Source organism: Vanellus vanellus, assembly GCF_965231255.1.
Source record: "Vanellus vanellus genome assembly, chromosome: 26".
In the NCBI taxonomy this organism is placed as follows: domain Eukaryota; kingdom Metazoa; phylum Chordata; class Aves; order Charadriiformes; family Charadriidae; genus Vanellus; species Vanellus vanellus.
The window spans coordinates 4,991,305-5,016,385 of NC_138931.1; the positions used below are offsets into that span (position 1 = coordinate 4,991,305).

Consider the following 25,081-nt stretch of genomic DNA (forward strand, 5'->3'; position numbering starts at 1 on the left):
GGCGGTGTCGCCACGCCCCCTCCTCGCCTATTGGGCGGCGAGGACACGCCCCCTTCCTCCTATTGGGCAGCCGCGCCGCTCGTCGTCCCCGCCCCACCCGGAAGAAGGGCACGCTGGGAGTTGTGGTCCCGCCGCCCGTGTGCGCACACGCGTGTGCCACGGCGGGCGCGAGGCTGAACACGCGTGTTTGGAGCGTGTTCACGGGGGTCACGCGCGTGCGTGTGTGCACGCACGTTCACGCGTGGGTGTGGGGGGCTCACGTATTTCGCGGAGCGTGTGTGTTGGGGGGGGGGCACACACGTGTGGGTAAACGCGTGTGTCAGGGTGGGCACGCGTGCCCGGGCGTGTTCGTGGGGGGTGTACAAGTGGTGACACGCGTGTGTGTGTACATACAGGTGAGCGCACACGCGTACAGGCGCCTGGGCGAGCACATACACGCAGGCACACGCATGGACACGCACGCACACGGCTCCAGGGGAGCACACGCGTGTGAGTACGCGTCTCCGCACACGTGGCTGCCGGTGGGCACACGCGTGTGCCTGCGGCCCCGCACGGCTGCAGCGGCTCCACGCCAAGCACACGCCTGTCCACGCGTGTGTGGGGTCCCGCGTGTCCCGGCCGTGATTTTGCCGGCTCAGATTTGGTTCCCGGCACCGTGAGCTGCGGCCACGCCGCTGACGTGATTTCCTCCCTCGCGGGTATCGCTCCGAAAACGCAGGAAACCGGGGGGGGCCGGGGGGGGGCGCGTGGTGGGGAACGACGACGATGAGGGGGGTTTTGGGGTGAAAAACGGCTAATTTGGGGCTGAACAGCTCAAACCGGTGTGAAAACGCCGCCTTGCGTGGCGGCAGGGCGAGTTTTGTGCAGGTAATTTGGGTGGCCGAAGGCGATGGGGGGGTTGTAATTAGGCATTTAAGGCGTTGGTAATTAACGGCGCTTTCGCGGCGGTGGCGGGGGGGGGCAGCGGGGGCGGCACTTTCGAGAAACCGCAGCAGTCGCTCCGCGAAAGCCGGGCCGGAGCGGGCTGAGACCGGGCAAACTCATCCCACCTCCCGCTCCGCCAGCCCCAAACCCTTCGGTGCCGGGTGGTGGTGGTGGTGGTGGTGGTGGTGGTGGTGGTGGTGGTGGTGAGGGGGGGTCCATCCCTCTTAACCGAAATCACCCCGTTAAACCCAAACGTTGGGCTTTTTTTTAGGCCCAAATTCCCGGTGAGCGGTCGGGGCCGAACGTCACGGCTGGGAATAGCGCGGGAGCGACGCCAAACCATGACGGTGGGTGAGTAATGGGTTGAAGTCATCCCTTCCCCGGCCCGCGCCGCCGCCGGCAGCCAAAATACCCCCCCCCTTCCTCCCCGACATCACCCAACACCGGGAGAAGGGACCCACTGGGTGCCCGGGGTGGGAGAAGGGGTTTGGGGGGGGTGGGGAGGGTCATGGGGCGAAGGTGTCCCCGTGGGGTCAGGGTGAGGTTCCCCTCCTTTTCCCCGTGGGGTTCTCGCCCGCCGGGTGGGAGCTCAGCGCCGCTGCCGTGGCACGCGCCGAGTTGAGCCGGTCTCAGCTCGGCGGCGGCGAGGAAGGGAGGGGGCGGGTGGCGAGGTGGGGTGACACGTGGGTCGTGGTGGGTGACAGGACCCCCCTCCCGGGACTGTTTGCCCCCCAGCCCGGTACTCACCGGCTCAGGAGGCGAAGGTCGAGCGGCTCATCGGGGCGGCCGGAGGAAGAGCTCTGAGGTTTGCTGGTGTTACGGTACCGGGGGATGACGGGCTGGGGATGAGTCATCCCCCACTCAGGGAAGTGGCGTGTGCGTGTGTGTGTGTGTCTATGTGTGAGTGTGTGTTTGCGTGTGCGATTGACTCTTTCGTTACCGGAACGGACGGGCTTTCTGGGGTTCTGGCCCAGGGGCAGTCCAGCACCGCGCTGAATGACTGTGCCGGACTTTCCAGCTCCCCCCCACCCCCCCGCCGCCTCCCCGGGGCTGACGATGTGGCCACAGTGTCACCTGGTCCCCAGGGGTTTGGGGACACGGCCAGGTCCCGGTGGATGGGGTGCTCGTGGGGTCCTGGTCCTGGTTCCCCTCCAAGAGTGGCTTTGCTGGGCACCATCCTGCGAATGGGACAGAGCCACCAGTGTCCCCCGGGGATGGGGACCATCCTGCGAACGGGGATGGAGCCACTGGTGTCCCCAGGGCTGGGCATCATCCTGCAAATGGGGACAGAGCCACCGGTGTCCCCCAGGGCTGGGCACCATCCTGCGAACAGGGATGGAGCCACCGGTGTCCCCCGGGGATGGGGACCATCCTGCGAACGGGGATGGAGCCACCAGTGTCCCCCGGGGATGGGGACCATCCTGCGAACGGGGATGGAGCCACCGGTGTCCCCAGGGCTGGGCATCATTCTGCAAACAGGGACAGAGCCACCAGTGTCCCCAGGGGATGGGGACCATCCTGCGAATGGGGATGGAGCCACCGGTGTCCCCAGGGCTGGGCATCATCCTGCAAACGGGGATGGAGCCACCAGTGTCCCCCGGGGATGGGGACCATCCTGCAAACAGGGATGGAGCCACCGGTGTCCCCAGGGCTGGGCATCATCCTGCGAACGGGGACAGAGCCACCAGTGTCCCCCGGGGATGGGGACCATCCTGCGAACAGGGATGGAGCCACCGGTGTCCCCAGGGGATGGGGACCATCCTGCAAACGGGTACGTAACGGAACCACTGGTGTCCCCACGCCTGGGCATCATCCTGCAAACGGGGACAGAGCCACCAGTGTCCCCCGGGGATGGGGACCATCCTGTGAACAGGGATGGAGCCACTGCTGTCCCCAGGGCTGGGCACCATCCTGCGAACGAGGACAGAGCAACCGGTGTCCCCAGGGCTGGGTATCATCCTGCAACTGGGGATAGAGCCCCCAGCATCGCTCGGGCACTGGGTACCACTTTCTGGGGACACTGTCCTGTGTCCCCAGCTTGGGCATGGCAGTCCCATGGGACCGAAGCCACCCATAAGTGGGGGCCAACTGGAACTGGACCGGGGGGGTTGCTGGAGAGCACCCATGGGTGCTCAACCCTATGGTAGCCCCCCCAAGAATCTCTCCCCGCTCAGGGCTTGTGAAAGAGCCCCGAAAAAAAAAAAAAAAAAAAAAAAAGGAAAATCCCCCAGTGACTCATTTTGGGCCAACAACTGGAGAAAGCAGAAGTGGGGTGAGGTCAGGGGGGGCATCTGGCTCCTGTGTCCGTCCCCCCCCCCCCGGAGCTTGAAAAGGGGGTGAAGGTGACATTAACCCTTTCATTCCAGGAACGCGCCCTCCTGCTACTTAATAATTATGTGATTTAATGAAAAAGGGGGAAAAAAAAACCCCAACAACAGAAAAAAAACCCATTTGTGTTTCTATTCCCGGCTCCGGTTTCTGTTCGAGCGGAATGGGGGAGGTCGGGAGCTGGGGGGGGGTGGGGGTGGGGTAGAGGGGTGTCCCTGCCTCAGTTTCCCCTTGCGCCCGGCAGCTGCGTGCGTGGTCCGGCGTGCCGGGACTCGCCGTCGGCTCTGCTCGCCTGACTGGGAAAATGTGGGATTTCAGGCTCCCGGGGCGGGGGGGGGGGGGGGGGGACGACGACGACTTGAGCACCCCCGGGGTGGGATTCGGCTCCGCTCCAACGGGAGTGTGAGGAAAAGCTTCTCCACGATCGGGGGGTGTGTGTGTGTGTATTTTTTAATCGTGCGGAAGAGATGTTGGAGGAAAAGGGGAATTGTTGAGGGGGTGATGGTGTTCATCAGTGCACTGAAAGGCGTCAGGGCTCAGCCAGCGGGTAGAGCCCAGTGCCGGCAGCTGCCCGACTGGGGGAAGGAGGAGGAGGAAGTGGTCACGGAGGAGGAAATGGAGAAGGAGAGGGAGGAAAAGGAAGAGGAGAAGGCGGAAAAGGAGATGGAGGAAAAGGAAGAGAAGGAGGAAAAGGAGATGGAGGAAAAGGAAGAGGAGAAGGAGGAAAAGGAGAAGCGAATGGAAAAGGAGACAGAAAAGGAGAAGGAAGAGGGGAAGGAAAAGGAGAAGGAGAAAAGTGAAAAGGAAAAGGAGAGGAGAGAGAAGGAGAAAAGCGAAAAGGAAAAGGAGAGGAGAGAAAAGGAGAAGAGGGAAAAGGAAAAGGAGAAGAGGGAAAAGGAAAAGGAGAAGAGGGAAAAGGAAAAGGAGGAGAAGGAAAAAGAAAAGGAGGAGGAGATGGAAGAAAAGGAGGAGGAGAAGAAGGAAAAGGAGAAGCAAATGGAAAAGGAGACAGAAAAGGGGAAGGAAGAGGGGAAGGAAAAGGAGAAGGAGGAAAGGGAAAAGGAAAAGGAGAGGAGAGAAAAGGAGAAGAGGGAAAAGGAAAAGGAGGAGGAGATGGAAGAAAAGGAGAAGGAGAAGAAGGAAAAGGAGAAGCAAATGGAAAAGGAGACAGAAAAGGGGAAGGAAGAGGGGAAGGAAAAGGAGAAGGAGGAAAGGGAAAGGGAAAGGGAAAAGAAGGAAAAGGAGAAGAGGGAAAAGGAGAAGAGGGAGAAGGAGAAGAGGGAGAAGGAGAAGAGGGAGAAGGAGAAGGAAAAGGAGAAGGAAAAGGAAAAGGAAAAGGAAAAGGAAAAGGAAAAGGAAAAGGAAAAGGAAAAGGAAAAGGAAAAGGAAAAGGAAAAGGAGACATAAAAGGGGAAGGAAGAGGGGAAGGAAAAGGAGAAGAAGGCAAAGGAGAAAGAGAAAATGGAAAAGGAGGAGAAAGAGAGAAAAGAGCCGAAAAATGAAAGCCCGGCTGCTGGGGACGGCGCTGGATTCGGCAGCACCGGTGGCACTCACATCCCTTTGGGGCACAACCTGCGGTGAGAGGGTTCATTAACCCACAGGGGTTTGGGGGGGGGATGGGGGGGCTTTGGGGTCGCGGGAATCGCCAGCACCCTCCGCCCGTGGGCTGATCCCTGCGGGCGCCGGTGTGGAAAGGCGGCTCTATTCTGAAACCTGCCGCTATAAAGGATGAACATAACGCCGTAAAACAGCTCCCTGGATTTAATTACTCCATGATTAACGGGTGTAATCACCGGGAAAACCGCCTCCTCGGGGAGCACACGTGAGCTGAACCCCCCCCCCCCCCCCCAGCACCGGGGAGATGCTGCACCCACACCAGCGCGGGGGGGTGGTGGGGGGTATTATTTCGGAGGTTAAGAACCACCTTGATTGGGGGGGGGGGGATGATTTTGGGTGCTGCTGGGAGGGGGGGGGCGGGGGGGGCTTTGGGTGCCCCCACTGGGGGGGAGGGGGCTGCGAAACGGGGCACCAGCCGCGGTGCCAACCCCTTCCACCCCAAACCCTCTGCCAAAGCGGTGGCACAACCGACCACTGGCCCGACCGGGAGGGGTTTGCCGGGGAGGGAGTTAATTAGCGGCAGGGGGGTGCTAATAAAACTTAACGACCTCGCCTGGGGTGTCCCAGCACCCATGGGCCCTATTTAAGCCCAGCCCAGCCCGGTTGCCGGGTGCTGACCCCGGCCATGCGTGGGGATGCCAAAATTCCTGGGGTTGTACACCTATATGAGCGCCTGGGATGGGAAAGGACCGTATATTCGGCGGGGGGGACCCCTATAACGCCCACACGTGCGGCTTTGCCGGGGGTGCGGGCAGCACCTTCGGCTTCGGAGAGGGCGCGCGGGGTCGCGGGCGGCACCTTTGGGGTGAGCACGAAACCTTTCTGCCATCCTTAAAATTCCCGGCAGGTGGGATGCGACAGGCGCGCAGCAAAAGCATCTTCTTTTTTCGTTTCGGCACCTCCGTCTCGCGGCACATCCTGCGCGGTCCGGGGCAGCGCTCAGCCCCTTCCTGCCACCGCCGGTGGAGGAGGAGGAGGAGGAAGAGGTGAAGGGCTGCGAAGGTGCTCGGTGGAAGAGGTCGAGCCCAGCCGCCCCCTTTTCTCTGCATGGAGGTGGCCCCATGGCTTTTTTCCGACGGCTTTTTGGCTTTTCGGAAAAAAAGAAGCCGCCGAGGCGGTACGAACATGTCAGGCGGGACGTGGACCCCGAGGAGGTCTGGTTGGTGCTGGGAGAACTGGGCGACGGCGCCTTCGGCAAAGTCTTCAAGGTAGGAGAAACCCCCTCCCCCCCCCCCCCCCCCCACCGAAACCCCGCCGGCGCCCTGAGGCTTTTGCAAATGCTTTTTTTTATTTATATATTTTTTTTTTTTTTTTTTTTTTTAATCTTTTTTGGGTGCTGCCTCACTCACCCCGTGCAGCTTCCGGCACGGGAGAAGCGAAAAAGCTTCTAACCAGCCCCAAATTTCTAGCCGAGGATGGCAGCGTCCTCGCCTGGGGCTGGCTCAGCCTGTCCCCCAACCTTCGGCATCGGGAGAGCCACCGGTTACCGGAGTCGGCCGCGTTGCCGGCGGGTGTTTGTCTCCTCGGTTGGAGCGACGGGGTTGAGACGGAGATGTTTTTCTCTGAAACCTCTGTGCACAGCCCGAGCGCCACAGGAAACCCAAATTTGCCGCTCATCAGACCCGCGGCAGCAGCCGCCTTCCGGCACCGCCGGGGCCGGTGGGCGCGCGGCAATGATGGTCCTGGGCCTGGTTGGGCTTTCTCTGGCCAAACCCATCTCCTCTTCTCTCCGGAGTTTTTTTGGGGTGGCCGAACCCCTCGGTGTCACCCGTGGAATGGGGTTCCGCTGTGGAACCAGCAAAAGAAGGGCCCGGGGTGGGGGGTGTGGGGGGGTTTGCTGAGCCCCCTGTGCCGATGCTCCCTGTTACTGTGCCTGTGGATTGCATCCGTGGGAGGATGTAGCTTGCCGGAGGGTTTTGGGGATACAGCAGAATGTTCTGGGACCCACACGGAGGGTGGCCTGGCCACAGTGGGGCCAGAAGGTTTTGGGATGCAACAGGATGCTCTGAGACCCACACAGAGGGGTTTGGGATACAGCGGGATGCTCTGGGACCCATGCAGAGGGGTTTGGGATACAGCAGGATGTTCTGGGACCTACGCGGAGGGTTTTTGGGATACAGCAGGATGCTCTGGGACCCACACGTTGGGTGGCACAGCCACAGCAGGGGCAGAAGACTTTGGGATACAGTGGGATGCTCTGGGACCCACACAGAGGGGTTTGGGATACAGTGGGATGCTCTGGGACCCACACAGAGGGGTTTGGGATACAGCGGGATGCTCCAGGACCCCCGCAGAGGGTTTTGGGATACAGCAGGGTGCTCTGGGATCCACAGAGAGGGGTTTGGGATACAGCGGTATGGATACAATTGCCACACCAGGGCCACCATCAGCCCTGCATGGGGTGGCCACACATCCCTCTCCTTCCCGTCTCTGGTGACGTTGAGGTCCCCGTGTCTGTCCCCGGCGTTTGGCTTGGCGGCACCGAGCCCCCGGGGAGGAACGCAACGGGTCCAAGCTTCCCCCTCGCCAAAAATTGTGGGACTGCTCCTTTTGTACCCCACGAGCCCCCACGAAACCTCTTCCCCCTCCCCCCCGCCAGGCGCAGAACAAGGTGACGGGAGCGTTGGCGGCCGCCAAAGTGATCGACACCCCGAGCGAGGAGGAGCTGGAGGACTACGTGGTGGAGATCGAGATCTTGGCTTGCTGCGACCATCCCAACATCACCAAACTGCTGGATGCGCTCTACTGGAACGGGCAGCTCTGGGTGAGCTGCGGAGGGTGCCGGTCCCCCCCAACCCTGGGCATCAACTGGGATCCCACCGGCATCTTGAAGCTGGGGGATTCGGTCTGGAGGGGGACACGTTTTCAGACCGGCGGTGGGAAACCTCTCCCTGCAGATCCTGGTGGAGTTTTGTCCCGGAGGAGCCGTGGATGCAGCGATTTTGGGTAAATAAATGTCTTTTTTTTCCGGCTGGCGCGCAGCCGTCGGAGCGTTTGGGATGGGATCGCCAAATTTCACAGCGTGGAAGGGAGTCCTGGGGCTTGTGCGGCACCTCCAGGAGGGAGGATGGGTTGGGGCACATCTTCTTCTGGGTTCCCCCCTCCCCGGGTTTGCTGGCGGTGCTGGGCAAGAGGCATCGTTAGCGCCGGGGGTTCGTTTGCGCTAATGGCAGAGCTGGAGAAAGGGTTGACGGAGGAGCAGATCCGAGCGGTTTGCAAGCAGCTGCTGCTGGCGCTGCAGTACCTGCACGGCTGCAAGATCATCCACAGGGACGTGAAGGCTGGCAACGTCCTGCTCACCCTCGACGGGGACGTCAAACTGGGTGAGTCCCGGGGGAATCGGGGCCCCGTGGGGCGGAGGGAGGCCGGGAGGGGACCCCCAAGGACGCTTTGCCCCGAGGATCCACTCTAACCGCCGCTTTCTGCTCTGCAGCCGATTTTGGTGTCTCGGCCAAAAACTCCAGCACTGTCCAGCGCCGGGTGTCCTTCATCGGCACCCCGTACTGGTAGGTGTGGGGCGGAAATCCCTGGGGATGGTGGGATTTGAGAGCGCAGGAAGGTGGGATGGGGGAGCCCAGGTGTTCTGCTCCTCCTGTGGATGCTCACAACCGGTTCCTTGACACTGGGAGCATCTCAGGAAAACAGATCTTTCCTCTTCCAGCCAACACCGGCTCCAGGGTGGGCTTTTCAGGAGCAGGAGACTCTGTATGGAGAGGACATGTGGGTTCCTGGTGGGTGCAGACCCTCCTGGGGGAGCGTTGGAAGGGTTGGGGTCAAATCTCACCTCTTCTGCCTGTAGGGTTGTCTCCAGAGGAGATGACACCTGGGTTTGGTTTCAGGGGGAGAAACCAACCTCTGGCCTGGGGCAGGCTGGACCTCTTCCCCTCTGTCCCATGCGCAGGATGGCCCCGGAGGTGGTGCAGTGTGAGACATCCAAGGAGAGCCCCTACGGCTACAAGGCTGACATCTGGTCACTGGGCATCACATTGATCGAGATGGCTGAGATGGAGCCCCCCTACCATGAGCTGAACCCTCTCCGGGTGCTGCTGAAGATCGCCAAGTCCCAACCGCCCACCTTGCGTCACCCCAAGAGGTGGTGAGTCCAAGTGTGGAGAAGTCATTCCAGCGTTGGTGACGGTAGGAGAAGCTCTCCCATGGGGCAGCTCTTGCTCAAAGCTGTGTCTGGGCAGCTGGGGTGGGCTCTTGTGATGCTGATCGTGATTCCTCCAAGCCCAGCTCCAGAGGTGGCACCATGGGTTTCCCATCACACCACCTTTGCCCACCAAAGGTGACACTGGTGTGGCAGCACCGGGGTGGGGACCACCTGCCAAGGTTCTAGCAGGTGCCTGGGTGTCCCTAGCATCACCTCAAGGTCTGTGGGGTCCACAGTGTGGGTGACAGGGAGCTTCTGGCCCCGTGCTCATGGGGACCATTCCACAGGTCTGAAGACTTCAAGGACTTCCTGAGGAAGTCCTTGGAGAAGAGCCCTGAGGCACGGTGGTCGGCCAGCCAGCTCCTGCAGGTGGGTAGCACCCATTGCCACCTGCCCAGGGTGGTGGGAACCAACCCTGGTGCTGGCCTCGCTCACCTCCCTCTTTCCCACCCAGCACCCCTTTGTGGTGGGCATCTCCGACAAGCGGCCGCTCCGGGAGCTGGTGGCTGAAGCCTGGGCTGATGTGCTGGAGGAAGAGGATGAGGAGGAACGTCCGGTCCCTTTGGTGCGTGAGTAGCGGCCGGCTGGTGGTGAAGATCCCTCCAATCTTTTCCACGAGTTTGTTGAGCTTCACCTCTTCCTTTATGGTCTACCCCACAGCCCGAGCAGGAGCGCGGAGAGTCCTCCTGCCCCCCAAGCCCGGAGGGCCTCCTGCAGCATCAGCCCCAAGATGCAGTGGGGAGAGCTGGCGAGGAGCCGGGCATCCCGTCCGACGTCCAGGCGGTGGCAGAGCCCAGGACCAAGAGAGCATCTGACTTCTTAAAGCAAATGAGGAGGAGGTCCTCACCTGAGCCCATGGGCTCCGTGAGGCTCCCTGCAAAGAAGTCATCTGAGTTTCTGAAGCTAATGAGGCGCAGGTCTTTTTTTGGAGGGATGAAGTCCCAAGAAACAGCTAAGGAGCAGCACAGGGCAGAGCCGAGTGGGTCGGAGATGATGGCTCTGGATGCTCCTCAAGGGACATCAGTCTCAGCGGAGTCAGGAGGAGAAGTTCAAGGGTGTCAGGAGGAGGAGACCAGCCCTGTGGGGACTCCCTGCAACGTGGCCGAGGTCCCCTCGGGGCCACAGCGGGCAGGAGACCTTGCTGAACCGCAAGAGCAGGTTGGACCCAAGGTAGAGCCCCAAGAGGAAAGCCAACGTGCTGACACATCACCGGTGGCTGAAACGCCCATGGAGGGACAGCTTGCAGCCCAACCGAGCCCTGTTCCGACCCCCAAAAGTGACACAAAAAAGGAGGCAAGCAGAGACCCTACTCATAACTCGCTGGCCCTGTCTGCACCCATGGACGGGGACTGGTGCAGAGGCTCAGCTGTGGGGCAGCTGGTGGCAGCCCTGGACCTGTGGACCATGGGGACCAAAACCCAGAGCTTCAAGTCACTGTCAGAGCATCAGCACCGGGTTACTCGGTCGTTGCTAGACCTGCAGGCTGAGATTGGCTCCACTGGGGCTGAAGGTGGCCTTGGGAAGGATAGTGGCAGAACAGGGAGGGCACCCATGGGACCTGAGGGTGCTGGGGAGACTGTGCTGGTGGAGGAGAGGGTGTCACGGGGTGAAGAATCGCTGATGCCCAGTGGGACGGAGGAGATAGTTGTGGGGTCAGATGTTCTCAAGGGGTGGCAGGAGCCCTCAGCTGGTCTGGGAGAGGCCGGAGAGAGGAGCAACGGGGAGAGAAACTCAGCCGTGTGTGACCCCTTGGACCTGGTTGAGTGGGAGGTGGGGAGGAATGAGGAGGAAGCCACAGATAACACTGAAACTGAGGTGGAAACTTCTCCTGAGGAAGCCCTGGTGCCAGCAGAGGTGAAATTGGAAGACGATGTTGTAAAAGGGTGTTTGATTGGAGACCACGACCCAGTGGGAGATGCAGCCACCCCGGGGAAAGTGGTGCTGGCAGGAGAGGAACTGGAGGCAGCTTCTGCAGCATGTGCAGGAGAAGGACCTGCAAGTGAGGAGGCTCAAAATTCAGCAGAGGATTCATCCCCCATGAAGATCCCGGACCTGGTTGAAGAAGAAACAGAAAAGAAAGCAGAAAACAGCCCCAGAGACAACCAGCCAGAACCTGCTCATGGGAATGTCTGGAAAGAACAAGATGGACATGATGGAGAGCTTGGAGAAGATGGGGTGCAGGCTGCTCCAGCTCCTGAAGGACCATCAAGGGATGGACCTCGAGAGGAGATGGGTGGCTTGGAGGGTCACAGAGCAGTGCTGGAGCCCCAGGAGGTCCTTGGTGAACATCCAAAGGCCACAAAGACTGTGAGCTTTGATGCTGCCCGTGTCCATACCTCTTCCCAGGCACGGGCAGAATGGGAAGCAAGGGACCCACCAGATCCATCCAGCACGTCAAAGCAAGGAGAGGAGCCACCCCCTGTGGAAAACCCTGCAGATGTACAAGGTCCAAGTGTCCTTCCTGCAGCAGCACAGCCTCTGCCGGGGGAAACCCAGCAGGTGAGAACCTTGCAGGTAACGTGGCCATGTGAAGCTGTCGCTTCCCCCTTGCATGGGCTCCCATGTTGGGTTTACGTAGTTTTGGGTCATCTGAGCTCAAACCGTTGGTCCTGGTGGCAGGAACCTGCCTCGCTCCAAAGGACGGTGAAGAAAACCCGGAGGTTTGTCGTGGATGGGGAGGAGGTGAGCGTGACAACTGCCAGGACCGTGGGCAAAGCTGGGGCGAGGGATGAGATGGTGCGCTCGGCTCGGTGAGTGATGCTGGTAGTGGAGGGGCCACTGGGCATCTCCCGTCCGTTTGTGGACGAGGAGGACGGGATGAAGGAGAGAGGGTGCAGGAGGGAGGACGGGTCTGCGGGGCTCTGTGCAAAGCACAAGTGCTTGACCTCCAGGCTTGGAAACCCCATCTGCCTCCCTGGCCAGGGTCTCCTCCAGCAGGAGAACATGAGCAAGCCCTTCCCTGCATCCTCAGGTCTGTGCAGCAGGGACACATAAGGAGCCAAAAATGTTGTCCAGCCCCGTATCTGGTGTGTCCGGCAGCCAGCTTAAGGAAAGAAGAGGGGAAGACCTTCTCCCATAAGCTCTCACGTCACCCAAGGAGAGCAGGGAAAGGATGAAAGGGGAGGTGGAGGGTCAGCGATATCAGCTGAACTTGGAAGTGTGGCAGGCATGGACCCAACCGGCATTCCATCTTCCTTCTTGCTGGAGAAAGTCTTCTCCATGATGTTGCCCCAGGGCTGAGCTTCTCCCTTCCTTTAGCCACCTACAAGTCCGCCATCCTGGGAGAGAGAGGTACCTTTAGGGTCCCCTTCGGGGCCCCCTCTCACCCCAATTTCCCAAACCTGTAGGCGCCAGGAGCTCCGCGAGCTGCGAGTGCTGCAGAAGGAAGAGCAGCGAGCTCAGAGCCAGCTGGAGCAGAAGTTTCACCAGCAGCGGGAGCAGATGTTTCGTCACATCGAGCAGGAGATGACGGTAACTGGACCATCGTCCCTTGGTGCCATGATATGGTCAGAGAGGGACACATACAAGGGGGTGCTGGGGTCCCACTGAGGGAGACTCTGGGTCGGGGGAGGGGTTGGTTGCTTTGGTGGCCACTTCTGGTCCTTGCAGCCCCATTAACCATATCTGCATGGCAGAGCAAGAAGGAGTTTTACGATCGGGAGGTGGAGAGCTCAGAGCGGCGGTACCGGCAGCTGAAGGAGCGTCAGGAGCTCGAGTACACGGCGAGGCTGCGAGAGGAGGCCAAGCGCCTCAAGTCCCTCCAGGAGAAGGATTGTGAGAGGAAGATGCAAGAGCTGAAGGGTGATAGGAGAGAGGTGAGGGTCCAGGGCAGCGCTGGCTCCCCCAGCTGGGCCACCAGGAGCCTCGGGACCTTCTCCCCTGGCTGCTGGGACGGAGACCCTCTGTTGCTCACCGCAGGAGCAGCGGTTCCTGCAGCAGCAGCAGGAGGAACTCAACACAGCCCTGCAGAGGGTCGTCCAGGAGCACAAGAAGAAGATGACATCCATCGACTGGGAGTGCATCAGCAAGATCCACAGCCTCAGGAGAGGTGCACCGGGCTGGGAGGAAGAGGATGGAGGGTTCTTGGGGAGGGGAGCAGGGGGTCTGGCTGGAGGGGTTTTTGCAGGTGGTCAAGGTGCTGTGGTCCTGCCCGGCAGCCCGCGAGTCGGTGGTGTGGAACATGGAGCAAGGGCACCTGCAGGAGAAGTACCAGCTCTTCAGGCAGCAGGTGAAGGAGCAGCACGCGCTGCAGAGGCAGCAGCTCCGCAAGCGCCATGAGAAGGTGAGGTGGGAACCACCCAGCGACGGTCCTGCAGCCCTGCGGGCTCCCCACCCCTCTCCTGCCTCATCCTCCTGCCCCTTTCCGCAGGAGACGGAGAGGATGAACCGCTTCCACCAGCTCTTGCTGGAGGATCTGAGGAGCCAGCAAGCGCAGGAGAGGGCTCAGCTGCTGAAAAGCCAGCGCTGCGACGCCAAAACCCGCCTGGCCCTCTTCAAGGACAACCTGAAGATGCAGGAGGCTCATGGGGCCAAGCAGAGGGAGAGGGCCAAGCAGGTACAAAGACCTGTCCGGGGCCAACGAGGTTCCCCAGTAAAAAGTATGGACAAAGTCCCCAGAAAGCTGTAAGTGATGGCTTTTGGGGAAAGGGAGGGTGACACGAGCTGTCCCCCACCGCAGTTCGCGCAGCAGGAGGAGAGGCGGCAGCGAGCGGAGGTGCAGCAGCAGCAGGAGCAGCAGGCGCAGCAGTTGCAGCAGCTGCAGCAGCGGCAGGCTGAGAGCCTGGCAGAGCTGGAGCAGATGCAGGTACCGGGGACCACCATAAAACTGTCCACCCTGGGGGGGCTTCCCGCACCCCTGCTACCTCTCCTTGAGCATTTTCCTTCCCGTTTTTCCCCCTCCCGTCTCCCAGGGGGAGAAGATGCACCTCTTGGCAGAGCAGGAGAGGCGGCAGCTGGGGCGGCTGGACCAGGAGCATGCCATGGAGCTCAGCGAGTGGAAGCAACGACTGGCTGCTCGCAAGGAGGTGAGTGGTCCTGCAGCCCAAAGCCTCTCCTCCCCATCTCGGCCCAGCTCACGGGATGCGATGGAGGGCCGCTCGCCGCACCGCAAGCCCTTGCAGCGCGAGGCACGGGCCGTGGCAACGCTGCTTCTCTCCTCCAGATGCTGGAGGAGGAACTGGGGAACTCACTGCCAGTGCAGCGGCGAGGAGGGCTGCACGGCGCCCGCAGCATAACGGCATCACCCGCTTCTTCCACTTCCCCTCCTGACACTACAGCGGGGATTACTGGGGAGTGAGAGGCAGGCAGCTGCCCGGGCACCGGTCCCACGGCTCTTCTGGAACATGGGACTGAAGGATCTCAAAGGCACAGGCGAGGGGCAGCGGCCCCAGGGATGCTGAGCAGCCGGGCAGGATGTGGTATGGATCCTGGGGGCAGCAGGCATGGGTATGTTCAAGCCCACCCTCGCTGTGCTGGAGTGGCTGGGGCGACACAGGCACTGTCACCCCCCAAATGACCCCAGAAGCCCCTCAGGGAAGTCATACCACTGGTCTCAAAGCTGTGGGTACAGGGGGGTTGGTGGCGCATCCCGTGCGGATCTCCCCTCAGCTGAATCGCAGCTCAAGGAAATATATATTTTCTTGAAGAAAGTCCCTGTTTGTGACTATTTTACTTCAAACCCCTCATCTCGCGCCCATACTGTGTCCCCAGCCTGCGCTCTCAGGCCGGATCTCTGGGATGGGGGTCCTGTTCCCAGCCTCCAGCCCAGAGGTGCCCTTGGGGGCAGAGATGGCAGCGCAGGGCCAGCACTGGAGCCAGGTCTAGGCTCCACCACCCTGCACAGAGCAGCACCCACCTCCTCAGGGCCCTGAGGTCACTAATAAGCCCTAATGGCCTTGACCAGCCTCACCAGGGGCCTTGACCCGCATCCATGGCCCAGGAGCTCCACTGAAGCTCAGCTCAAAGGCTTTCGTCTCTGTCTGAGCTGCGCTGGGAGCGCTGGTCTCCCTTCCTCATTGCCTCGCACACAATGCTGATTTGCAGACTGACTTCCTGGCTTTATCTTGGACCTTTCTCAGCACCATGAACTTCCTTGGTGATCTCAAGTCCTGGTTGAACCTGGCCACCATCTCCAGGTTGGTCCTGCTCGCATCGTTCAGGTATGGGAGGATGGGTGATGCTCCGTCCGTGCGATCCCTCAAGGCTCCCGGCTCACCTTTTTATAATAACGTTTCTATACCTTTCTAATAACACGGGTTCTTTCTGACACCCGTGTTATTTTAACCTCTCTCCTGTTTTGGAGGCTCCTTCTTCCCCATCTCAAAGGCCCATCTACAAAGTCTGTAGCAATTTATTATCTCTAAGCTCAGTATAAAAAGTAAATCACTTCAGGGGATGAACAGGACTACAGGAGGAACTGGAGACATGAGTAACAGTCAGTCCACATACTGGGAATTACAGACAGACAGTGGGTGACACACAGAGGAGACTCTTGCTTGCAGGCCCTGACGGTTCACAGTAAATGGAGGAACTCCATGACCCAGGAAAGAGCCGATGGACCGAAGATGGCAGGCTGAGCTGCAACCGTCCATCTGTATGTGTCCTACGTTTAAGTAGGACATCCTTGATTTAAAAGTTTTTCGGAGGTGCAGAGACCAGCGGGATTTCTCAGCAACGGCGCTGGGAGGAGAAAAATCTGCCACTGATAAGTCCAGAGCGAGCACTGGTCAGCTGGGAAGCCGAGCTCTGTCCCATGGGTCAGCCCCAGCGGTCTGCTCCACGCATGGCTCAGTTGCCTTGTTTCACTAGGACATCAGACAGGTCCTCTGTGCCCTCCAGCTTCAGATTCTGGGAATAGAAAAGAAAAGTGAAGTTTGACAAAGCCAAGCTCTTCCCCTCTGGCTCTGGCATAAAACAAAAACAAAAAAAACCCACCCCCACAAAGGTTCATAACAGCCCCAGCCCCTTCTATCATCATCAGCGCATGCAAGACTAAGGCTTCCCATCAGCTGTTGCTTTAGAGCCTGAAACACTCAACGTTTAGAATGACACTGAACAACGGAGTGCTCACCCCTCTGCTGCCAGACCCAAGGACAAGGAAGGACAGACAGCAGTTAGGCTGGAAACGCTGCGAGTGCTTAACCACGGGCTGTCGTTCTCAGCGCATCAGCCTGATTTATGTTCACTGTAAGCACGAAACTGGGACTTAAGTGGAGAAGTCCTGAGGTAGCAAGAATGGCTCTGCTCCCGGTGGTTTTCACTGCGCGATACACCTGCTGCTCCTACCGCGTCCCCGGTGTGCACGCTGCGCTTACCTTCTCATTTGCCAAATGCAAGAGGCAGACGAAGGCTAAAGGGATAGACAAATTCTTAGCCATGGCAGAAGGCAGCCTACAAAAGAGAAGGGAGGAGGTCAGGGTGGACGGAGTCTACTGAAACCCGACGGATAGAGCATGCCTGCAAGGACCAGGTCACCAAAGATTAGCTCCTCCCCAGGGATGTGGTTTTCTCCACCTTTTCCCTCCCACTAGCAAAGAATTTGCCAAGCTGAATGCAACCTGTAGCTCCCCCAGGCAAACCCAGAGAGCAAGAGCTTTTTCCCCCATCAGGGTTCAGTTAGCCAGTTGTAATAGACACAGAGGGGTCAGTGTTTGCCCAAATTTAGCTGAAGTCTGTCCCCCAGTTTCAGTCCGACCTTTTTTAGGGCCTCTCTACCTGTGAAGCAGTTCCTTTGTGATGCTGCTGAAGACCTTCTCTCCTTCTACCACTGATATGTCCTCTTCTTTCTCTGCATCTTCCATCTATTTAGCAAAAAGACAGACATTGTCGAGACAGACTTTGCTCCCCGGTATTCAGCCTTGTGTTCAGAGAAAAAACACCGCAAGTTTCACTCCATCTGTCCTTGCCGACCATCCCGTGGGAGCAAGACCACTAGAAAGGAATTGCTGCTAAACCTGCCCAAGTCTGTCTCTGCAGGAGTTCAGGACAGTTACCTGCAGGGCATTCTCTTATCCTCGGGCCTGTTGGGGTATCTGGCTCCCCCTGCACTCACCTCTGCCACTGTTTCTTTCTTGCGTCCATCAGTCAAGAGGTCCCACATGTTTATCTTCAACCCCTTCATGTCCATTTTCTTGGCTGTCTTTGCATACTGCATCGCTATCTTATTGACCTGAGGAGAAGTCGTCCAGGGTTAGTTGAGAGCACCCGAGCAGAAGCAGCAGCACTATCCTCAATCAGGACCACAGGAACCATCAAAACATGGTTCTCCTTGGGAACAACAGCGAATGCTTACTCCTGAATCTTTGATTTTTAGTTCCCTCCTCTTGTGCAAGGGTTCATCTGGGAATAAAGTGTCCAGAAGCAAACCCAGGAGATCCTGCCCCAGGGAAACTGCTGTCTCAGGACTTCTAACCACCTGAAGTGTTGAGAGGCTTTGCTCCAGACCTCCCCAGTAAGCAGTTCACAGCTCAGCGACAACACAAATCCTTACCTTCTGGGGCTCTGCAATGAGGTTCAGCTCTCCATACGTTGTGATATCTACATCGCCGACAACCCTGAGCTCTTGACCCTCAGGGTGGGCAGTAAGGTTGAACTCCTCCGTCTGGCCCACAAATTGAATGGGGTCATCATCATCATCATCGCTGTCTGCAGCCTGATCAAGAAGAGATACAGCAGTGAGGCCACCCAGAGACATCTTAGAGGAGCCAGAGATGTCCTGCACTGAGATAACAAGAGCACCCATGTCTCAGGAGGGTGGCAATACCTGCTCACCTTCCCCATGGAACATGTTCTTATTCTCCCCATGGTGCTTAGGCTGAGCTAAGGCTAAACCCAAGGGAGATCTAGAGCACAGAATATCGAAAGACCGTTCTACAAGGAAAGATGAAAGAGATGAGGGCTCTCCTGCCAGCGTGGGACCAGCTGAGAATTGTTACAAACACACTCAGGAGGCAGCACTGGCCTGGCAGAAAGCTGAAGCTTTAGGAGAAATCTGCTTCAACAGGAGCTCGAAACAGCTGGCAGCAAATCTCACCGTGTAGAGATGACTGCAGAGGTGAGTAATGGCATTGCTCCTACTTTAGGGCACATGTGTATGGAAAAGGCTGGAATGGAGTTTCTGCAGCAAACTGACTGGCAACCACCAAAGGCAGAGAGTTTAGCTGATGTCGTTAGAGTGAGGGGACAGAGCCGAGGCTCCTACAGCTTTGTCATAATTTGCAGCGCCAATTCTTTTTCCCTAGGAAAAATCTTGCTCCCTAGGACACAAATTCTTCCTAAACGATTCCCATCGCGTATCAAATATAGGCAACAAAAAGAAATCTTCTTGTTGCAGTTACCTGCAGTGCAGGGCAGAAATTGGCAGTGTCATTGGGGTTGTTGTAATCGTACTCGCCGATCTCATCTTCATGATTCAACGAGCTGGCCGGCTCAGACATCTTGCAGAGCTACAGAGACAGGACCAGGGGTCAGGAAAGGAAAAACCCCAAATACTTTCCCAAGCAATGCCTGCGCCTTGTTCCTTCATTATATCTCCCCTCTTCCTCCTCCTCGCATACCGGCCCTCTAGCAAGCCCCTTGTGAAGCACAACAGCCAAGCGCAGCCGCTCCGGCATCCACAAGTGAGTCAGTTCAGCGAGAGACATGCTGACCTGTCTCCAGCCCTGAGGAATATCCCAATGGACTTGGAGCATTTGGTGACGAGTGGTTTTTTTGTGCATGAAATCACTGCCAACAGGCTTTTAGAGAAGACTGTTACCTTAAGAGCTGGTTTGAGGAACAGCTGGAGAATGTTGTTGGGGTCATAGTTGAAGTCTGTGGGAAGCGTGGTGCTCTTCACATTCTCACTTTCAAGAATGGATTTGGCTAGAGTTACAGATGCCTGGGGAAGGTAATAAATACCATTACCTATGAGCTACTCACTGCTCGGAAGAATAAGGCACAAATAAGTGCTTTGAACGCAGGCCTTTGAAAAGGTTCAAGTTCTGAGATGCCTCCAAAGAGGAGTTCCACACTGGTCCAAGCCAGTGCACCCAGTGGGTTCTGCGCAGCACCCTGGGACACACAGCTGTGCCTGCAGGGTCTCTCTGACCAACAGGGTCTAAGGAGGGAAGAATCCAGCCTGATTCTCCACCCCAAGGTTGGTAAAACTCTCTACTTGTAACGCGACGTGGAGTCAGAAGACCCTGCACCAAGGAACACGCATTATGTTGGATTCCAGAGCCCGTTTCACAGGAGCATGAGGTGAGCCACTTGCAGATGACAGTTTCAAGACACACTGATATGACAAAAGAGAAAGCAGAGAGAGGCAGAAACTCAGCACATACTTTGGTCTTACGGAAATATGCCTCAAAGTCAATATCCTCATCAAAGTTAATTTCAAATGCTTTCTTTACGCTCCTTTTCTTGGTCTCTTTTTCAGAGTTGGCATCTGCTGCAGAAAGTAAGGAAACTGTCAGTGCTTTGTGACAGAGTAAGGACAAGAAGCTCACTCCTAACTTGAGCATCTGCTCCACACAGAAAGGTCACTTACAAGGACTTTTCCCTTTGTTACGGGAAAGCAATAGCTGTTGTTTTCAGCTTTATGTTTTAAAGGGATCAGTATCTTTTTATAGAAACTGAAAGTGTAATTTAATCTTCAGTTTTAATGCAGGTGGGAAACAACAGCCAGAGCTGTATTAGTGCCAGTATCTCCTACTGCTGCAGTGAGAGACACCCCCTCAATGCTGAGCATCATTAACAAACCCAAACAATAGAGAATACGTTAGACACCAAAGGATCTGCGTGTGACCGAGAGCCTTCCTGCTGTCCAAACTTAGTACTGCTTCCCAGCCGGCTAGAAAAGAGCCACACAGGCTTGTCCCCTTCTTTACTGTCCCTACTTTACGACTCGGGTGTCACCCATCTCCAAAGGTAAGCAGGACCTGGCAGTAGCTGCATGTGTACTGTATGAGCCGCTGTCTCTAAATACGTACGTTTGTGTCGAGGTTTGAAACGCCAGTGCTCTGGGCCAGCCCACATGGACAGAGTTCGGGGACTGAAGTAGGAATATTCCCCCGGTTTCATGGAGAGATGAAGGCACATGGTCCCGATGTCTCCCTCTCCAAAAGAAACCGCATCAGTTCTGAGAAAAGCACACATGCTGCTCAGTGAAATCAGTTCTTTGGCACACACCAGGCCTGAGCGGGCACTTAATAGCCAGATCAGCTTTGTACAGACATCGCCCGCTGCATCTGCTGGCACGCGTGCAGGACTCCTGCTCTTTAATCAGTGAAGGGTACTGGGGGAGTTGCTCTGTCTGGAGTTTGTGGGGCTGCAGCAAAAACACAGGTGGATTCGCCAAGGGGCGAGCTGGAAACCGGGGAGCAGAGTGAGCAGACAAGCAGTCACTCCGAGCAAGTGTGACCACATGAAAAGGTCCTCTTGGAGGGTAGAGATATTACTGTAACGCATTCCTGGATGTACCCAAAATTTGAGCAGAAAGCAAGCTACAGCCGGATGGGAAACGTGTATGAAGTAAATTAAAGATTCCCCAGACAGTTGCTAGAAGTTGTTGCTTGCTATCAAAGCAAAGCTATAACTTTCCAGTGACTACTTACCTGTTGCTCTGGTGGACTACTGCAAAGGAGTTGAGGTTTTCTGTGAATTCCCCAATCTTGCCTGCTGCTGTGCTCCTGGGGGAGTCATAATTGAAATTGTCATCTGGCAGGGCGGGAACACAGTCTTCCACATCGCTCTCTATCTCCGCATTGATATCGAATATGTGGTCGCTCTTCCTAAATTTATCCAACAAGGCTGACACTGACTGTAGGAGAAGAAAGCACTCAGGAAAAAAAAAAAAATACAGCGCAACAATCCACTGCCCTGTGTATCTTCGAGACCGCTTTGGAGGTGAGCAGAGAATACAGCTCGAGTATCCCACCCAGCTCGAGTATCCCACCTGGCACAGAGCTAACAAACATACCTCATCGTGGGATTCAGCATCCCACTTTGTAAACTGGAAACCAGCCAGCGAAGAGCAGATGGGGCGTTTTTCAATGCACTGCTCTAGTAGGACTAGAGACAAAGAGAGCAAGGGGGGAGAGATTAGATATAGGATGAAGCAACCAGCAGCTAAAACAAGTGCCAGGCATTAAATCATTCTTAAAGCCACGTACATAGGCAGTGCAGGGCTCACTGCAAAAGCAGTCAGGCTCATTTCTCAGCAGAAAGGGAGAGTTCAATTGCTACCCTAGCTCGAGAACAGGCATAACGCTGGGAATCTTATCAGAGCCTGTAGTATGTACAGGCTCAAAACACTCTGAGAAGGTCAGTCCTTAACCTGGAGCACACTTAATTTCAACTGCTGCACAGCTCAGACCATGTATACGTGCTGTGTGACAGATCTGCCAGAGGTTAAGCTACACGTAGTGATCTAAAACCTACAAAGGTCCTGTTTTTCCAGCAACCAGTCTAAAGTTGATCAGGATCAGAGCAATGGTGCCACAGGGTAGCCAAGCAGTGAACAAAAGCCCAAGCCAAGCTGGCTGAGACTAAAATGAGCACGCTTGGGAGGTGAAAAGTATCGAAAGGTCTGGATGGGCCCCTTCGCTTAGCAATTACTGGCACTCACGCTTTAAATTCATCACTTTCACAGGATCAGAGTTTGGCAGCGTGAGGGTCTCTGAAGAAGGGAGAGGCACGATCTTCGAGTCAAAGAGGAGCTCGCTGTGGCAGTTTTGGGTACGCAGCCCGGTGAGGAAAATGCCAGCTGTGCTGCATTCATCAAAAAATGCGGCTGTTTTCTGGAACATGGGATCCATCTACAGGTGTGGAATGAAGCAGAGAGTCATGGAATGGAGTAAGTGGAGGGGGTGCAGCAGGTCTCTGCAGGAGACTTTTAAGTACAGGGAGAATGACCCACACATCGTTTTCAGTAAGGAGAGAGCTCTCACAGCTGCCTCACACAGGAAGAATATACGTGACAAGGAACAATCTTGCTATAATAGCAGAATTCACAGACATGCGTGTGAATGTTTAAGCCCAAAAGAGGAATGCACAATAAGGAAAACAATAGAAATGAGAAAGATGAGGCGACATCTCCTCTCCTCCACCAGAACGCAGCTGCTACAGCAGCCCCCCTCCACCCACCTCACATCTGCGATTAGCCTCCGACACATTGATGTTATTCAAGTTCTGCTCGATGGTTTTGAATGAGTGCTTTTTCTTTGTCTGAACTCTCTTGACAGCCTCAGCAGCTGGACTGTTTTCTAAAAGGAAAAGAATAACAAGTTACACTTAGAAAACTTGCCAAAATACCCTACGGAGGGATAGCACAACTTTTACTTCAGTTTGTACAACAAACACACAAAAACCCAGTGGGCGTGAAGTTACCCAATGAGGTATCTATTAGCATGAACCACCAATGTTTCATTGGCTGGATGCTGCATTTCTTTTTATTGACTCTATTTTATCTTAACAGCACATTTTTGTTTCAAAGCAGAGGACAGCAAAGAGCGAGGCACTTCATTCTTAATGTTTCAGATTAGGCCACCTTTGCTTTGCATACAAATCTGACGGGCCAAACTGCAACAGATTCAGATTCTCATCTCAACCCTCCCTGCTTGAAGACCTTATTGCGGCCTTCCAGTCCCTAAAGGGGCTACAGGAGAGCTGGGGAAGGACTTTATACAAGGGCATGTAATGATAGGATGAGGGGGAATGGCTTCAAACTGGAAGAAGGGAGATTTAGATTAGATATTAGGAAGAAATTGTTGCCTGTGAGGGTGGTGAGGCACTGGCCCAGGTTGCCCAGAGAAGCTGTGGCTGCCCCATCCCTGGAGGTGTTCAAGGCCAGGTTGGACGGGGCTTGGAGCAACCTGGGCTGGGGGGAGGTGGCCCTGCCCAGGGCAGGGGGATTGGACTGGATGGTCTTCAAGGTCCCTTCCAACCTAAACCATTCTGTGATTCTGGGCTCAATGTCCAGGCAAACTAATTAAGGATTTCCCAGCCCTTGAAAAATGAAGGTAATGGTACTCTCCTAGATGTACAAAGTGCTTCGAAATTCATGGGTGCTGTTTAAGTACACTGATGTTTCTCTTACACACAGGTGGAACGGGAACAGCTTAACAGAAAATGAGTGAATGGCACACCTCCTTCTGGGCCATCCACGTTTTTCTTAGGTGACGAGTCCTTGCCCAAGCCTCCAAGAACTTTGTAGGTATCTGCATGGACCGCATCCACACGCACGGCGTAGATCTTCGCGCTGGCATCAAGCGTGCCAGCTGCTATCTGACAGGAGGGACAAAGGCCACAATTTTTAGTTAGAAAGGAAAAAGTCTCATCTAGAAGATGCAAACGCAGAAGACAAGCTGCAGACCTGAATGCTCTGTATTACAAGCAAAATTATGAAAAACTGGAAAGGGATTTATTCTGAAACCTACTGGAGACCTAGGTGCACAGCATGTGTCAAGATGTGTCTTCCCTGGCAGAGCCTATAGGTTGCTTTATCAGGAAGGGATCACACAGAAGATACTTAAAAAGTCGCCAAGATTAAGCAGCAGGGACAAGCAGAAGCGTGCAGATTTGCATCTGCCAAGAGACGTCTCTCCTCCACCTCTCCTTCATGCCTTCTTTTGGGTCATCCTCTTGGTATCATCGTATTTTCTCAAATTACAAAGTCAAAACAGGTGAAATGCAGGAGATGCCAAGCGCCCTTTTCGATCACGGATGCCCTCAGGAAGGTGAAGGATCACCCACTGAAAACCTGTCCACTGTTTCCCATCCCTTCCTCGGTGTCATCAACTGTAAGAGAGCTAGCTCAGGGGTTCCACGAGGCCACGTTCATTTGTTCATTCACCCAAAAATTCCCTCCTAGCATCAGTGAACTATTACAGCGAGTAAGTCTTTGCCCTGGCAAGTTCTTATTCTGATCCATCCCGGATCAAAATTAGTCCGGGAGTTAGCCACACTAACTTCCTTTCTTATACAGCGCTGTATTGCTACTGGGTTTAACACTTGGTATATACCTCAGAAGCCTCACAAGTCTTACTTTTTAACAAGCTTTCCTTTTGAAGGACTATAACTGAAAGAATTCAGCCTTTAATTTCTGTGATACAAAAGGATTCACCACTGTAAGCTTCTGCGAAAATTGACTGTGCTGCCTCTACCAGATATTTTCAGTGGAAATAACCAACTCAGTTACCTTATCATTATTTGAGGTTTGTTAGTCATTAAACCTCAGGCTAAATGCCAGTCGGAAACAAAGCACCACCGTGACCCCGCAGCGATTCCTCTCACCTTGAAGTTAGTCAGTTCAGATTCCTTCTCTTTCAGGATCTCGGTCATATAGTCTATCAGGTGTAAGCCAAAGGCATTCTTCGTGGTAATTTTCTGAAACACAGCAGACGGCTCAGAACTGATCCCCCAGCAAATGACACCTGTCAAAACTGTCTGAACCCTCATCCCACGGGCTATTTACAGGATAGGATGGATATTAGGAAAAAATTATTCGCTAAAAGCATTGTCAAGCACTGGAATAGGCTGCCCAGGGAAATGGCGGAATTGCCATCCCTGGAGGTATTTAAAAGCCGTGCAGACGTGGTGCTGAGGGACATGGGTTAGTGGTGGTTTTGGCAGCGTTAGGTTAACGGTTGGACTTAATGCTCTTAGAGGTCCCTTCCAATCGAGATGATTCTATGATGCGGTCCGGGCCACGTCCTACTTTGTGACTGCTGGGAAAGTCAGCGACAGAAGTCCAGATCTGGACGTGGCTCGGATCAGGGACGTGGCTCAGAGGGCTGGGAAGAAGAATAACCGCCTAGCCAAGGCTCAAGGAGTTTTAAATCTCTCCCGGCTTTACAACCACGGCCCCCTCACGGTGGTGCGAGCCGGCACCGGGCTCAGGAGCCCTCCCGTAGGCCGCCCACTCACGTTCTCGGCGGAGAGCTTGATGCAGGTGCTGTAATGGTCCGAGATCTGAGCGTTGCTCCACTGGGGGAGAGCCGGCAGACACGCCTCCGCCTGCCTGCGGGGGACACGGCGCTTTGAGGACCCTCCTCTTCCTCCTCCCCACAGCCCCTCACA

General features: G+C 56.1%; 2 protein-coding genes and 1 long non-coding RNA gene across 3 annotated transcripts; 2 read left to right on the top strand and 1 right to left on the bottom strand.

Moving 5' to 3' along the window:
- The first annotated feature begins 812 nt into the window (after window positions 1–812).
- Window positions 813–1,674, top strand: LOC309681838. The gene is made up of 3 exons (XR_014270073.1): window positions 813–867; window positions 1,196–1,275; window positions 1,660–1,674. It is a non-coding gene; the product is annotated as an uncharacterized lncRNA (long non-coding RNA).
- Window positions 1,675–5,930: 4,256 nt separating this feature from the next.
- LOC309681880 (STE20-like serine/threonine-protein kinase) lies at window positions 5,931–14,290 on the top strand (the record flags this gene model as incomplete). The annotated part of the gene is given in 19 exon segments (XM_082495849.1): window positions 5,931–6,077; window positions 7,469–7,633; window positions 7,767–7,815; window positions 8,043–8,192; window positions 8,303–8,375; window positions 8,771–8,965; window positions 9,310–9,391; window positions 9,477–9,587; window positions 9,683–11,536; window positions 11,642–11,772; window positions 12,370–12,493; window positions 12,658–12,837; window positions 12,941–13,070; window positions 13,180–13,304; window positions 13,392–13,577; window positions 13,701–13,826; window positions 13,933–14,046; window positions 14,184–14,250; window positions 14,253–14,290. Coding segments are annotated over 19 exon segments (4,047 nt in total).
- Window positions 14,291–15,359: 1,069 nt separating this feature from the next.
- NCAPH (non-SMC condensin I complex subunit H) lies at window positions 15,360–24,358 on the bottom strand. The gene is made up of 15 exons (XM_082495797.1): window positions 24,296–24,358; window positions 23,149–23,287; window positions 22,148–22,266; window positions 21,630–21,819; window positions 20,982–21,073; window positions 20,617–20,822; window positions 19,993–20,141; window positions 19,345–19,451; window positions 18,777–18,899; window positions 18,358–18,465; window positions 17,511–17,672; window positions 17,073–17,189; window positions 16,736–16,821; window positions 16,336–16,411; window positions 15,360–15,868 (listed from the first exon to the last, which is right to left on the bottom strand). The coding sequence occupies exons 1-15, from the start codon at window positions 24,341–24,343 to the stop codon at window positions 15,809–15,811; spliced, it is 1,782 nt and encodes a 593-aa protein (XP_082351923.1). The 5' UTR covers window positions 24,344–24,358; the 3' UTR covers window positions 15,360–15,808.
- Between the last annotated feature and the right edge of the window lie 723 nt (window positions 24,359–25,081).